The sequence below is a fragment of the Monodon monoceros genome, unplaced genomic scaffold (genome assembly GCF_005190385.1).
Source record: "Monodon monoceros isolate NGI ecotype Baffin Bay Population unplaced genomic scaffold, NGI_Narwhal_1 Super_Scaffold_18, whole genome shotgun sequence".
Lineage (NCBI taxonomy): Eukaryota > Metazoa > Chordata > Mammalia > Artiodactyla > Monodontidae > Monodon > Monodon monoceros.
This window is the reverse complement of record NW_021703774.1, coordinates 94,278,656-94,295,542: the sequence shown is the minus strand read 5'-3', so window position 1 is coordinate 94,295,542 and position 16,887 is coordinate 94,278,656. Positions and strand designations below refer to the sequence as shown.

The following is a 16,887-nucleotide window of genomic DNA, read 5'->3' as shown; positions in this document are numbered from 1 at the left end:
TAAAATATTCAAACAACCCAGTTTTAAAAACCATCTGGGGAGGCATGAGTGTTTTTAGCCCCGTTCCATTTTACATGAAAATATTTTGTTCACCTTTAAATGTAGAATATATTGGGTTGGCCAAAAAGTTCGTTCAGGTTTCCCGTAAGATGTTACGAAAAACCCGAACGAACATTTTGGTCAACCCAATGTGTTTTCTTCACCCCCAAACCTGACTTTGGGCAGAATAAACGAGGGAGCAGGAAGAAACGAATGACTTAAAGCATAAATATTTCTATTTGCTATACCACCTTTTGACAACTAAACCCAGTGATTCACACCTGTATTTTCTAATAGGTGGTTATACACGTTGATTAAGAAACAAATTATATTTAAAGAAATTTGTACTTACCAGAAATACTGCTATAGATATTCCAACCAGAAAGCCTGCTATCACATCGGACCAATGATTTCGATATTCTGCTACTCTGTTGAGCCCAGTAAGAAAGGCCAAACACATTAAGCCCAGGCATAGAACGGGCTTAGCAAGTCTTGTTCCTTTGGCTTTGATTGTGTTGGTAATGTACATCTGAAATAGTAAATGAAAAACATGACTTTCCATGAACTTATTTCCTTGATATACACCTCATATATGTGTCTGTACATATATATATTTATTGACATAGATATGCCTATATAGTTCAAATAATTAACTGAAGTTTATGAATTTTTTGAAAGAATTTCTTAAAAGTAGAGTTTAAAAGTAGTGATTAGTTCATTTTACTTACCTTATATTGACTAATGGCCAATTCTTATGTACTAGTAATTATCTAAGATACTGAGTGCAGACATTCCAAGTGACTTTTTTTTAACTTTTAATGTACTTATTCTTGTTTTATCTGAATTTACATTTTAGATCAATACTATTAGAAGGGGAAAACTGATGAATGAATGTTTTTAATGCTTACATTTTTGTATACCATATGGAGAGGATGCATACTTTATAAAAATTAGAAGTTGTGAGTATAGTTATAAAAAACAAAATGGAGTGGATTTCCACTAAACAGATACTACTTTGAAAAAAGAATTTAAAGTTCAATACAGTGCCAAGGTTTGCTTTTATGCTGTTACCTGAAATTGTGAAATTACTTTGTTTTAACCAAATTTTATCAACCAGCATTAGGACAACAAAAATAAATTAACGATGATGGGGGAAATGTGTCAGCTAAAGCCAAAACAAAACAATTAGTAAACACCTACATTTTTGGCATCTTCACATATGCTAATGAAGAACAATTAAGTGTCAGCTGATTGCACAGAATGAAATGCCTTCAAGTTGTGAGCCACCATGCTCAAAAAACCTAGTCTTTCCCCCAATCTGATTTATTCTATAGCTCAATTGCTCATAACTTAAACCATGTGTTCCTATATAAGTGAATCTGTTGACTGTGAAGGAAATGTGTCAGTTATTATTTCAAGTCACTAGTAAAGTAACTATTAAAGAGATGGCTTTGACAGTGCAATCAGTTTTTATGATATTAATGTCAGAATCTGATACTGATAATATAATCAGAAAAATACTTAGAAATGCATATAACCACTTGCCTATTGTCCTCAGTTGAATAAAAAATACATTTGCCTAAGAGATTAAACCAAAATCAGCACTTATGCTTTTAGTTCATGGCAGCCATTTTAGAATGCTATGAAATTCAGTAATTATCTTTTCTCTTTTTTTTTTTTTTCTGGGCAAGTTTGCAGCCCTGTTAGCTGCCAGTACACACTGTATGAATATTTAAACAGTTCATGTGATACAAGGCTTCTACCTAGCCAAGTTCTAGCTCTTTGCAATCTATCCCTGGTCCCGATACTCTAGGGAAAAAAAAAAGCTGGATTATCTCCATTTTGGGCCTATGACCTTCAGAGCTATGTCTGTGTATTCTAAGCCTGTGCTTGAAAGAGCTAAATAATCTCAGTTAAGAAGAATAAGTATACATGAGAGGGAAACAGGAGGAGATGAGAAAGAGAAAATGGTGCTTTTGCCATTCTGAGAGAATATATTAAAGACTTTTGCCCACATGAGTAACAAGGCAAGAATATCACACCACTTCAGGTGTCCAGTGACGCACCTAATAGAGTAATTCCTTATTTGACTCGTGCATATAAACAGGGAGTGAAATTTGAGCTGCTTGTGGGATTTTCTGTAACACAGCTATGCGGCCGATTACTAACTTCTTACCTTTGCATTTCTTCACATCTGTCAGAACGCTAAAGACATCCTATCCTTATTAAAACAAAATGAACGTGAAATGATAACTGAATAGTATTAATACCGCTAATACTTATTATAGCTATGATTGAATGAGCGATGGCTGTTCAAGGCAATGTTCTAAGCATTTTACTTTACTTATTAAATCCTCAAAATAACCATATTAGTAAGAAATCATCATTACCTTCATTTTATAGATGAAAAAATTGACTCAAGACAAAGCTTACTATGAAGAATATACAACTTAACTATTGGGGGTGGCACTTTTGAGAAGGAGAGATGTCAGTGGGAAGTAGGGGTAAAGCACTTTGGTGCCTTTAACCTTCGTTTCTTTCTTGACTGATTTCTTGCCTAGAGAAAATGGCATAAGCTAAGTATCAGTGAATGCAAGAGAAATGAAATTAAAAATAAGGGAAAAAAAGCCACCATGGTACATAGCAGTGAGGCTACATCTATACTCTACTATTAGGAAAAAGTAGGAAGTAGTATATATGTGGTTTGTGTGGAAAATCTCCTACAGAATCTGTATGGCTTTGGAAAACATTTGCCTTCTCCTTCAACCCCAGAGGCCATCACAGATAGAGCTCAGCCCTAACTTATCCAAATTGTGTAGGCCTATAGTAATCTGTGACCTTGGGCTACAATCCTCTGAAGTGTCTCTTGAATTTGAGTTTATTCCTAAGATGCTCTATGACTTAAGCATTGTTTATAAAGGGTCCCAAGACACAGTCTGGCCACTATGCAAACTCATGAAAAGGCTTTTATATTAGGAATAGCCTGGGATTTGGCTCTTCCCCCACCAGATCCCCACTTAATGTCCAGAACCAGAATAGAAGATAATTGAATTTTAAGCGTTATGGGAGAAGGACGACATTTATTCAAATAATTTCAACTTTAAAGTGGGTCACTGTAGTGCTTTATAATGCACAGATTTTTCTGTACCATAATCAGTTGACATAGATGTCACAAAAGAAAAATTTGAGTTTGCACTTATATGTACTAGGAAACTTTTTGGTACTTATGAATGTAAGTGCCTTTTAACCAGTCTAATTGTGTTATCCTTACAGGAGGTCTATTATACCTAATTTGCAGAAGAGGAAATTATAGCATGAGAATCTATTAAGCAAGTTGGACACAGGACAGGAATTGATTATTTATGCTCTCTTGGTTTTTAATTCACTTATGAAACCATCTAGGTTAACCAGATGTCAAAATGTAGCTAAAATAAAACACAAACAGAAGGGTGTATAATCTGAGCAGGATGGTATCTGCTCAGTCCTCAAGGGTCAGTGAATGCTCACTACCTCATAGGCCAAGCCATTTAGCCATTATTAGGCAGTTCTTATTCGTCAATCCCATAAATATCTATTAGCCCCAAGATGCAGAAAGTTAAAACCAGTCATTTGCTACCTACTAACAGCGAGGTGTATATTCTTCTACACATTTTTTTCCTTGCTTATACAATATATACAATAATTGACACACATATAAAGGGGTTTTGCTTACTTGTTTGCTTTTACTAAAATATAATCTCAATGCCCATGTAGTAAAGTGAATGGACTCACTTGTGAGAATATTAATCTATCTCTTGGGTAAATGAGAAAGCACTGTACAATTTTAAAACAATACTATTATAAAATAAAAACACAAATGTTTGTGTTTGTTAATTACTTACTATACACCTGAAACTGTTATTCAAAGAGGAGGCATCTAGGTTAGATCCAGAAGGATGAGTACGAGTTCCCGGCAAAGGGGAAATGGGGGTAAAAGGTGTCCTAGACCCAGGGAGAGCATCTGTAACCCTGCTATGCGCTCCCCAAGCACCTGCGTCGTCCTCTCCCAGAACACTTACCACAATGTGTGGTTTATACTCATTTGGGTTGTTCCCTTCACTACAGTGAGGACACAGAAGGCAAATCTGGAGTCTGCACTGTAAGCCCTGAGCATAGCACTTTGCCTGAAACACAGTAAGCACTCAAAAGGCTTACTAGACTTACTAAATAAAAGAACGAATAAATGAAAAATGCAAAGGCACAAGACAAAGAGTATGGAGTATTTTCTTCATAGCATTTGTCACTATTTAAAATCATGTTCCCCATTTCTGTGTAGGTATATCTGTTGCCTCCACGAGAATATTCCATTAGAATAAAACCTCTGTCCATTCACCATTCTACCTGAAATGCATAGAACTCCTTTTATGTAGTAGGTATTCAAAAATGTTGAATTAATGAATGCATGAATGGCATGCTTGGGGAAAAGTGAATTTTTGAACTCTCTTATTGTCAGAAAATACACATCGCTATCAGAAATTGTCTTGCATATGCATGTGTTTAGTTGCTATTGTTTCTCCTCCTTGTCTATCTCATATTGCCTGGATCAAAACCTGGTACAGGGTAGGCACCTGTGATAGAAAGAATATTAGCCCCCTAACAATGCCGAAACTCTAATCCTAGGAACTTGTGAATATGTCACCAAATCACATGAGTCTTTAAAAGTGGATAACCTTCCGTAACTGTAGTCAGAGAGATCTGAAGATGCTATGCTGCCGTCTTTGACGATGGAGAAAGGGAGCAACCAACCAAGGAATTCAGATAGCCTCTGGGAGCTGGAAAAGGCAGGGAATGAATTCTCCCTAGAGCCTCTTGAAGGGATGCAGCCAGGCTGAAACCTTGATTTTAGCCCAGTGAGACCATGCTGGACTTCAGATCTATGGAACTCTAGGATAATAACCTTGGGTTGTTTTAAGTCCCTAAGTTTGTGGTACTTTGTCATGGTGTCAAAAGAAAACTATGATAATCAATCAATATCTGCTCCATGCGTGAATGAATGAATGGACTGGAATTTGTAAAAATGATCCGTAAGGGATAACTGTGGCATAGTGATTAGATTACCCGCTCTGGAACCAATGAGATTTGGGTTTGAGTCCTGGCTCTGTCACTTACTTAAGCAAGTTATTCAACCTATCCAAGCCTTGAACTCCTTATGTATAAAATGATTGGGTGTTTTTTTTTTTTGATATTAAGCTGTATGAGCTGCTTGCATATTTTGGAAGTTAGTCCCTTGTCTGTAGCATCGTTTGTAAATATTTTCTCCCATTCCTTAGGCTGTCTTTTCATTTTGTTTATGGTTTCCTTTGCTGTGCAAAAGCTTTTAAGTTTAATTAGGTCCCATTTGTTTATTTTGGTATTTATTTCCATCACTCTAGGAGACTGCTCCAAAAAAATATTGCTGTGATTTATGTCAAAGAGTGTTCTGCCTATGTTTTCCTCTAGGAGTTTTATAGTATCCAGTCTTACATTTAGGTCTTTAATCCATTTTGAGTTTGGTGTTAGAGAATGGTAGCCGTCCAGTTTTCCCAGCACTACTTATTGAAGAGACTGTCTTTCCTCCATTGTATATTCTTGCCTTCTTTGTCACAGATTAATTGACCATAATGTGTGGGTTTATTCGGATTGCACCCTATAGTCTTACTCATGAATCTACAATTCATAATCAGGTTAGGATGGATTCTTTAAACTGATTTCCAGGTTTTGACTACTTTGATTCATATATCCTAAGAAGCAATAGGTTTTTTTGGTTTTGTTTTTTTAATAACCACATAGCATTACTACTGGTCATATGTTTGTAGTCCTCACATGGACTGATGTCCCACCAAGTTCTTCTTATCTTGGATTCCTAGGATTATTTTTAAAAAATCAAATTTCTTAATTGTTTTCAAAATAGCATTCCACCTTGTTAAAACCCTTTTGACCTTTGAGGTTGACATCTATCAAATTAGTCCCCTTTCTCTAAGCTTCTTCTTAGCACCATATAGATCACCAATAACAAGGCAGTGTCAAGGGTAGAATTCCATGGCACTTCACTGGAGATTTATTTGCAAATTGGTACAGAGACATTGAACAAAATTTGGAGTGTACATTTATTAAGCCAGGTGTGCAGTGTCCTGAAAGTCTTATTATTATATCCATACTTATCCATGATCATAAATTTGCCAAACTGCAATGTAAATGTATTTGATAGGGTATGTAATAGAATTGTGATGAGAGGTAATGCAGTGGTAGAAAGACCATGGACTTTGTACCAGATTTGTGTCCACATAATTCAGACCTTTCAGGGCTGTGTTGGGGAAGCACAATAAACAGTGGTATATTGAAGCCATAAATTTTATGTACTAAACCTAGATTGTATAGAGCATGCAGCTACTTTTTTTTCCCCTAACTGACCTAAACTTCATCATGGGTATCCATCCTGCACTGAAGAGGAACAGAAAGGGAGAGAGAAAGTCTGCCACCTTCCCCTCCTATATGTTGGTGGTACCACCCTGTTTATACTATATCCTGTGTACTCTTTATTATTACCTTGTAATAAAATACACAGATCTTCAAATTTTGCTTTTGGTATGTAAAGGTAGCTTTGGAATTTAGAAATTCCTGTTCTCTTTTGACAGAGAGAGATTTGACTACTGAAGCCAAACATTGTCTTCCTTTTCTAATTGGTACTGGCCCATCTCTCTTTTTCTTTTTCCAGTTTTACTGAGGTATAATTGACAAATTTAAAAAATCGATATACTTAAGGTATGCAACTTGCTGTTTTTATATATGTGTACATTGTGATCACCATAATCAAGCTAATTTAATGTAACCATTACCTCACATAGTTACCATTTTGTGTGTATGTGTACATTTAAGATCTACCTACTCTCTTAGCAAATTTCAAGTACACAATACAGTGTAGTTACATTGCTATACATTATATCTGTGTGGTATGTATAGATATAATACTATTCAGGATTAAAAAAGAAGGAAGTCCTGCCATTTGAGACAACACGGATCAACCTGAAGGACATTATGCTAAGTGAAATATGCCAGGCGAGGAAAGACAAATACTGCAAGATCTTGCTTATATGTGCAATCTAAAATAGTCAACCCCATACAAGCAGAGAGTAGAGTGGGGGCTGCCAGAAGCTAGCGGACAGGGAAACGGGGAGATAGATGTCGGCCCTTCTCTTACAGCATGTCCTTCTCTGAGACACTGAATAACAGATGAGAAATCCTAGAGCTACGTTGCCCAATATGGTAGCTACTAGCTAGAGCTACTGAGCACTGGAAACATAGACAGTGGGACCAAGGGACTGCATTTTTAATATTAGTTAATTTCAGTTTTTAAAACTGGTACTTGCTTTGATTATTAGAAAACTTTTAAATATGTTTGGAACAAACTGGGTATGTGTTTCTACTTTTACACTGTAAATTTTATGAAACCTAAATAGAGATCAAATACTTGAGATGAAAATGTAGTATCAGAACTGAGATGAATTGCAAAAGACAAATAGACACTGGATTTTGAAAACTTTGCAAAAAAGGGAATGCAAAATATCTCATTAATAATTTTTATATTGACACATATTGAAATGTTAAAATTTAGACATACTTGGTTAAATAAAATATATTTTAAAACGTGAACCTTTGTTTTTGCTTTTGAAAAATATGACGTCAAAAATTAATAATCATATATGTGGTTCATTTTATATTTCTACTAGATATTGTAGACATAGACAAGAGCATATGATTCAAGGGAAATGAAAAATATATCAGTTAATATTCAAAAATATTGTTCCTATTTCAGCATTTATTGCTATTTTATTATTTTTATTTATTGTATTGGTTGGAGTTGTGTACTGAACCTAAAACCATTTTTTAGGGCACTCGTGTTCTGTAAGACAATAGTTAGCTATATCTTTTAACTATATCTAACTTTTACATCTATTAATATATTACTATTTCAAGCAGCACATAAAGTAATAAAATGATTTTATGGAATTATCTTTAATTTTCAGAGTTAAACTATCACAGTCTATTTTTCCAGGTTCTGATTATTAACACAGCTTTTTTTTTTTTCTTTTTTTTTGCGGTACATGGGCCTCTCCCGTTGCGGAGCATAGGCTCCGGACGCGCAGGCTCAGCGGCCATGGCTCACGGGCCCAGCCGCTCCACGGCATGCAGGATTCTTCCCAGACTGGGGCATGAACCCGCGTCCGCTGCATCGGCAGACGGACACTCAACCACTGCGCCACCAGGGAAGCCCTAAAACAGCTTTTTAAAAAACATTTTGCTTCTAAAAGTTAATCAATTGTTTTGTATTTTATCGATATTTTATTTTTTTAACATCTTATTGGAGTATGATTGCTTTACAATGGTGTGTTAGTTTCTGCTGTATAACAAAGTGAATCAACTAAACATATACATATATCCCCATATCCCCTCCATCTTGCGTCTCCCTCCCACCCTCCCTATCCCACCCCTCTAGGTGGTCACAAAGCACTGAGCTGATCTCCCTGTGCTATGTAGCTGCTTCCCACTAGCTATCTATTTTACATTTGGTAGTGTATATATGTCAATGCTACTTTCTCACTTCGTCACAGCTTACCCTTCCCCCTCCCTGTGTCCTCAAGCCCATTCTCTACGTCTGTGCCTTTATTCCTGTCCTGCCCCTAGGTTCATCAGAACCACCTTTTTTTTTGATGCCATATATATGTGTTAGCATACAGTATTTGTTTTTCTTTTTCTGACTTATTCCACTGTGTATGACAGTCTCTAGGTCCATCCACCTCACTACAAATAACTCAATTTCATTTCTTTTTATGGCTGAGTAATATTCCATTGTATATATGTGCCACATCTTTATCCATTCATCTGTCGGACATATAGGTTGCTTCCATTTCCTAGCTATTGTAAATAGTGCTGCAATGAACATTGTGGTACATGTATCTTTTTGAATTATGGTTTTCTCAGGGTATATGCCCAGAAGTGGGATTGCTGGGTCCTATGGTAGTTCTATTTTTAGTTTTTTAAGGAACCTCCATACTGTTCTCCATAGTGGTTGTATAAATTTACCTTCCCAACAAACAGTGCAAGAGGGTTCCCTTTTCTCCACATCCTCTCCAGCATTCATTGTTTATAGATTTGTTGAAGATGGCCATTCTGACCAGTGTGAGGTGATACCTTATTGTAGTTTTGATTTGCATTTCTCTAATGATTAGTGATGTGGACCATCCTTTCATGTGTTTATTGGGAATCTGTATATCTTCTTTAGAGAAATGTCTATTTAGCTCTTCTGCCCATTTTTGGATTGGGTTGAATGTTTTTTTTTTTGATATTGAGCTGCATGAGCTGCTTGTATATTGTCGAGATTAATCCTTTGTCACTTGCTTCGTTTGCAAATATTTTCGCCAATTCTGAGGGTTATCTTTTCACTTTGTTTATGGTTTCCTTTGCTGTGCAAAAGCTTTTAAGTTTCATTAGGTCCCATTTGTTTATTTTTGTTTTTATTTCCATTTCTCTAGGAGGTAGGTCAAAAAGGTTCTTGCTGTGATTTATGTCAAAGAGTATTCTTCCTATGTTTTCCTCTAAGAGTTTGATAGTGTCTGGCCTTACATTTAGGTCTTTAATCCATTTTGAGTTTATTTTGTGGATGGTGTTAGGAAGTGCTCTAATTTCATTCTTTCACATGTAGCTGTGCAGTTTTCCCAGCACCACTTATTGAAGAGGCTGTCTTTTCTCAATTGTATATTCTTGCCTCCTTTATCAAAGATAAGGTGACCATACATGCGTGGGTTTATCTCTAGGCTTTCTATCCTGTTCTACTAATCTATATTTCTGTTTTTGTGCCAGTACCATAGTGTCTTGATTACTGTAGCTTTGTAGTATAGTCTGAAGTCTGGGAGCCGGACTCCTCCAGCTCTGTTTTTTCTTTCTCAAGATTGCTTTGGTTATTCAGGGTCTTTTTTGTTTCCATACAAATTGTGAAATTTTTTGTTCTAGTTCTGTGAAAAATGCCAGTGGTAGTTTGATAGGGATTGCATTGAATCTGTAGGTTGCTTTGGGTAGTGTAGTCATGTTCACAATCTTGATTCTTCCAATCCAAGAACATGGTATATCTCTCCATCTGTTTGTATCATCTTTAGTTTCTTTCATCAGTGTCTTATAGTTTTCTGCATACAGGACTTTGTCCCCTTAGGTAGGTTTATTCCTAGGCATTTTATTATTTTTGTTGCAATGGTAAATGGAAGTGTTTCCTTAATTTCTCTTTCAGATTTTTCATCATTAGTGTATAGGAATGCAAGAGATTTCTGTGCATTAATTTTGTATCCTGCTACTTTACCACATTCATTGATTAGCTCTAGTAGTTTTCTGGTAGTATCTTTAGGATTCTCTATGTACAGTATCATGTCATCTGCAAACAGTGACAGCTTTACTTCTTTTCCAATTTGGATTCCTTTTATTTCTTTTTCTTCTCTGATTGCTGTGACTAAAACTTCCAAAACTATGTTGAATAACAGTGGTGAGAGTGGGCAACCTTGTCTTGTTCCTATCTCAGAGGAAATGGTTTCAGTTTTTCACCAGTAAGAACAATGTTGGCTGTGGGTTTGTCATATATGGCCTTTATTATGCTAATTCCCCTATGCCTACTTTCTGGAGAGTTTTTATCATAAATGGGTGTTGAAATTTGTCAAAAGCTTTTTCTGCATCTATTGAGATGATCAGATGGTTTTTATGCTTCAATTTGTTAATATGGTGTATCACATTGATTTATTTGCGTATATTGAAGAATCCTTGCATTCCTGGGATAAACCCCACTGATCATGGTGTATGAACCTTTAAATGTGCTGTTGGATTCTGTTTGCTAGTATTTTGTTGAGGATTTTTGCATCTATGTTCATCAGTGATATTGGCCTGCAGTTTTCTCTTTTTGAGACATCTTTGTCTGGTTTTGGTATCAGGGTGATGATGGCCTCGTAGAATGGGTTTGGGAGTGTTCCTCCTTCTGCTATATTTTGGAAGAGTTTGAGAAGGAGAGGTGCTAGCTCTTTTCTAAATGTTTGATAGAAATAGCCTGTGAAGCCACCTTATCCTGGGCTTTTGTTTGTTGGAAGATTTTTAATCACAGTTTCAATTTCACTGCTTGTGATTGGTCTCTATATTTTCTATTTCTTCCTGGTTCAGTCTCAGAAGGTTGTGCTTTTCTAAGAACTTGTCCATTTCTTCCAGGCTGTCCATTTTATGGGCATATAGTTGCTTGTAGTCATCCTTCATGATTCTTTGTATTTCTGTAGGGTCAGTTGTTACTTCTCCTTTTTCATTTCTAATTCTGTTGATTTGAGTCTTCTCCCTTTTTTTCTTGATGAGTCTGGCTAGTGGTTTCTCAATTTTGTTTATCTTCTCAAAGAACCAGCTTTTAGTTTTATTGCTCTTTACTATTGTTTGCTTCATTTCTTTTTCATTTATTTCAGATCTGATCTTTATGATTTCTTTCCTTCTGCTAACTTTGGGGTTTTTGTGTTCTTGTTTCTCTAATTGCTTGTGGTGTAAGGTAAGGTTGTTTATTTGAGATTTTTCTTTTTTCTTGAGGTAGGATTGTATTGCTATAAACTTCCGTCTTAGAACTGCTTTTGCTGCATCCCATCGATTTTGGGTCATCTTGTGTTCATTGTCATTTGTGTCTAGGTATTTGATTTCCTCTTTGGTATCTTCAGTGATCTCTTGGTTATTCAGTAGCATACTGTTTAGCCTCCACGGGTTTGTATTTTTTACAGTTTTTTTTCCTCTAATTGATATCTAGCCTCATAGCGTTGTGGTCGGAAAAGATACTTGATATGATTTCAATTTTCTTAAATATACCAAGGCTTGATTTGTGGCCCAAGTTATGATCTATCCTGGAGAATGTTCCATGAGCACTTGAGAAGAAAGTGTATTCTGTTGTTTTGGGATGGAATGTCCTATAAATATCAATTAAATCTATCTGGTCTATCGTGTCATTTAAAGCTTGTATTTCCTTATTTATTTTCATTTTGGATGATCTGTACATTGGTGAAAGTGGAGTGTTAAAGTCCCCTACTATGATTGTGTTGCTGTCGATTTTCCCTTTCATGGCTGTTAGCATTTGCCTTATGTATTGAGGGGCTCCTATGTTGGGTGCATAAATATTTACAATTGTTGTATCTACTTCTTGGATTGATCCATTGATCATTATGTAGTGCCCTTCTTTGTCTCCTGTAATAGTCTTTATTTTAAAGTCTATTTTGTCTGATATGAGTATTGCTACTCCAGCTTCCTTTTGATTTCCATTTGCATGGAATATCTTTTTCCATCCCCTCACTTTCAGTCTTTATGTGTCCCTAGTTCTGAAGTGGGTCTCTTGTAGACAGCATATATATGAGTCTTGTTTTTGTATCCATTCAGCAAGTGTGTGTCTTTTGGTGGGAACATTTAATCTATTTACATTTAAGGTAATTATGGATATGTATATTCCTATTACCATTTTCTTGTTTTGGGTTTGTTATTATAGGTCTTTTCCTTCTCTTGTGTTTCCTGGCTAGAGAAGTTCCTTTAGCATTTGTTGTAAAGCTGGTTTGGTGGTGCTGAATTCTCTTAGCTTTTGCTTATCTGTAAAGGTTTTAATTTCTCCGTCGAATATGAATGAGATCCTTGCTGGGTAGAGTAATCTTGGTTGTAGGTTTTTCCCTTTCATCACTGTAAATATGTCCTGCCACTCCCTTCTGGCTTGTAGAGTTTCTGCTGAAAGATCAGCTGTTAACCTTATGGGGATTCCCTTTTATGTTTTTTGTTGCTTTTCCCTTGCTGCTTTTAATATTTTTTCTTTGTATTTAATTTTTGATAGTTTGATTAATATGTGTCTTGGTGTGTTTCTCCTTGGATTTAACTGTATGGGACTCTCTGTGCTTCCTGGATTTGATTGACTATTTCTGTCCCACGTTAGGGAAATTTTCAACTATAATCTCTTGAAATATTTTCTCAGACCCTTTCTTTTTCTCTTTTTCTTCTGGGACCCCTATAATTCGAATGTTGGTATGTTTAATGTTGTCCCAGAGGTCTCTAGACTGTCCTCAATTCTTTTCATTCTTTTTTCTTTATTCTGCTCTGCAGTAGTTATTTCCACTATTTTATCTTCCAGGTCACTTATCTGTTCTTCTGCCTCAGTTATTCTGCTATTGATTCCTTCTAGAGAATTTTTAATTTCATTTATTGTGTTGTTCATCATTGTTTGTTTGCTCTTTAGTTCTTCTAGGTCCCTGTTAAATATTTCTTGTATTTTCTCCATTCTGTTTCCATGATTTCGGGTCATCCTTACTATCATTACTCTAAATTCTTTTTCAGGTAGACTGTCTACTTCCTCTGCATTCGTTTGGTCTGGTGGGATTTTATCTTGCTCCTTCATCTACTGCATATTTTTCTGTCTTCTCATTTTGCTTAACTTACTGTGTTCGGGGTCTCCTTTTCTCAGGCTACAGGTTCATAGTTCCCATTGTTTTTGTTGTCTGCCCCCAGTGGGTAAGGTTGGTTCAGTGGCTTGTGGAGGCTTCCTGGTGGAGGGCACTGGTGCCTGTGTTCTTGTGGGTGGGGTTGTATCTTGTCCTTCTGGTGGTGTGTTTTGGTGTGTCTGTGATCTTATTATGATTTTAGGCAGCCTCTCTGCTAATGGGTGGGGTTGTGTTCCTGTCTTGCTAGTTGTTTGGCATGGACCATCGAGCACTGGAGTTGCTGGCCTTTAGGTGGAGGTGGTCCTTAGCATTGAGATGGAGATCTCTGGGAGAGCTCTCGCCGATTGATATTACGTGGGGCCGGGAGGTCTCTGGCAGTCCAATGTCCTGAACTTGGCCTCTCCCACCTCAGAGGCTCAGGCCTGACACTAGGGTGGAGCACCAAGACCCTGTCGGCCACATGGGTCAGAAGAAAAGGGAGAAAAAAAAGAAAGAAAAATAAATAAATAAATAAAATAAAATAATTAAAATTAAAACAAAAATTAAATTAGTAAAATAAAAAAGTAATTGTGGGGCTTCCCTGGTGGCGCAGTGGTTGAGAGTCTGCCTGACGATGCAGGGGACACGGGTTCGTGACTCGGTCAAGGAAGATCCCACATGCTGCGGAGCGGCTAGGCCCGTGAGCCATGGCCGCTGAGCCTGCGCGTCCGGAGCCTGTGCTCCGCAATGGGAGAGGTCACAACAGTGAGAGGCCCGCGTACCACCAAAAAAAAAAAAGGAATTGTGGGGATTTAATCCGCTGCTCCTGAGTCTACATGGAGAGATTTCTCTTTCCCTTCTTTGTTCGCACAGCTCCTGGGGTTCAGCTTTGGTTTTGGCCCCACCTCTGTGTGTAAGCTGCCCTTAGGCTTCTGTTCCCGCCCAGACAGGACAGGGTTAAAACAGTGGCTTATTAGGGGGTTCTGGCTCACTCATGCCAGGGGGAGGAAGGGGTACAGTAGTTATAACTGGTATGCGGGGCGAGCCTGCGGCGGCAGAGGCCAGCGTGAGTTTGCACCAGCCTGAGGCGCGACGTGTGCTCTCCCAGGGAAGTTATCTCTGGATCACGGGACCCTGTAAGTGGCAGGCTGCACAGGCTCCTGGGAGGGGAGATGTGGATAGTGATCTGTGCTTGCACACAGGCTTCTTGGTGGCTGCAGCAGCAGCCTTAGCATCTCATGCCCGTTTCTTGTATCTGAGCTGATAGCCATGGCTTGCGCCTGTCTCTGGAGCTCACTTAGGTGGTGCTCCGAATCCCCTCTCCTCGAGAACCCAGAAACAATGGTCTCTTGCTTCTTTGGCAGCTCCAGACTTTTTCCCGGACTCCCTCCCGGCTAGCTGTGGCGCAGAAGCTCCCTTCAGGCTGTGTTCACGCAGCCAACCCCAGTCCTCTCCCTGGGATCTGACCTCTGAAGCCCAAGCCTCAGATCCCAGCCCCCATCTGTCCCAGTGGGTGAGCAGACAAGCCTCTGAGGCTAGTAAGTGCTGGTTGGCACCGAACCTCTCTGTGGGAATCTCTCCGCTTTGCCCTCTGCACCCCTGTCACTGCGCTCTCCTCTGTGGCTCCAAAGCATCCCCCCTGCCCACACCCCGTTTCCACCAGTGGAGGGGCTTCCTAGTGGGCAGAAACTTTTCCTCCTTCACAGCTCCCTGCCAGAGGTGCTGTCCCTATTCTTTTGTCTGTCTCCGTCTTTTGTCTCCGTTTTTTCTTCTTCTTTTGCCCTACCCAGGTATGTGGGGATTTTCTTGCCTTTTGGGAAGTCTGAGGTCTTCTGCCAGCGTTCAGTAGGTGTTCTGTAGGAGTTGTTCCACAAGTAGATGTATTTCTGATGTATTTGTGGGGAGGAAGGTGATCTCCACGTCTTACTCCTCCGTCAACTTGAAGGTCCCCCCGATACCCTTTAAATACTTGGTGGATTCCTTATTTAGTCAGTGTAAACCAGGAGGAAAAGCTGAACTTTAGGAGTTTAGTAACGTGGGCTAAAATGTCAGTCTACCACTGATTATTTCTGTGACCTTAGACAGATTACTTAACTTCTCTGAATCTTAGTTAGATCAGTTTTTAAATGAAAATGACAATAACAGTCTGTAGGATTTAGCACAGTTATCTTACAAGGAGTGTAGTTTTATTACTGTCACAAGGCACCATGAAGATTTTTGTTTGCTCTGTGCCAGGAAAAAACCTAAAGGATTAAAATGATATATTTGGATTAAAACTACATTTGCTGGGAGAAATAATAAATTGAATCGCCTAACTTATGTGCATGGGAATAAAGGTCCTTAAACATATTGCATTTGAAAAACCAAGGGTGGCCATCCATTTTCTTTACAATATACTTAATGGGTCCCTAACAAAAGATCACATAATCACAGACACAGAATTTATCATGTAGTTGATGTCCCTGAATGGGTAACGCTAGGGAGTCACAAATGTGATGTAAATTAACAACAAGCTCAGTGTTCAGGACCAGCTGGTACACACAGTTAGGATCAGAATACGCTCAGTGACTCAGCTGCCCCCAGCACAATGGCCGACTGATGGTTTGGCTGTGAATAGCAACCCCTTCATCACTGACACATTTACTTTATCCTTGTAATGCAGCCGTGGCTGGTTTTACATGGAGACCATTTCTCTCCAGTATGACCCCCATGATAAATATATTGTACACACGGCACTTCGTCCATCAGCCAGAAAAACAAAAATTCCTTTACTTGACATTTTCTCTGTCATCTATAAAAACATTTCCATCATCTAACAGCTGTTTCCATTCACCAGATAAAATAGTAAGATAATATCTAGATAAAGATAGGCTTCTGTCTTATTTCTGATTGGGATACAAGGAAAAGAAAGCTATGTGACATGTGAGGAGTTACATGCAAGCAAAAGGAATTTGATTCCTGTGATTGTGAGAACTCCATCATCTCTAAGATTTAAAATTCTCTAACTGGTAAGTAAGAAAGTGAAATTAATATGTCAAAGACCAACCTAGAGACCTTTAAATACAACAAAACGTGCACTAGACTGTTAGATGAATTGAGGAATTAGTTTTGGTTTAACTTAAAGGCAAATGAAGAAAGTAGAACCTACTAAACTATTAAAATATGCAAATAAGAAATTTAAGTTTAATATCAGGGATAACGGGCTTCCCTGGTGGCGCAGTGGTTGAGAGTCTGCCTGCCGATGCAGGGGACACGGGTTCGTGCCCTGGTCCGGGAAGATCCCACATGCCGCGGAGCGGCTGGGCCCATGAGCCATGGCCACTGAGCCTGCGTATCTGGAGCCTGTGCTCCACAACGGGAGAGGCCACGACAGTGAGAGGCCCGC

General features: G+C 38.3%; 1 protein-coding gene across 2 annotated transcripts in view; it reads right to left on the bottom strand.

Moving 5' to 3' along the window:
• PLPPR5 (phospholipid phosphatase related 5) overlaps window positions 1–16,887 on the bottom strand; it is a 127,284-nt gene that overhangs the window by 29,083 nt on the left and 81,314 nt on the right. For both annotated transcript variants that reach the window (XM_029229971.1, XM_029229972.1), the window contains exon 4: window positions 392–568. In XM_029229971.1, coding sequence (XP_029085804.1) covers window positions 392–568 — 177 coding nt within the window. The remainder of the gene's footprint in view (window positions 1–391; window positions 569–16,887) is intronic.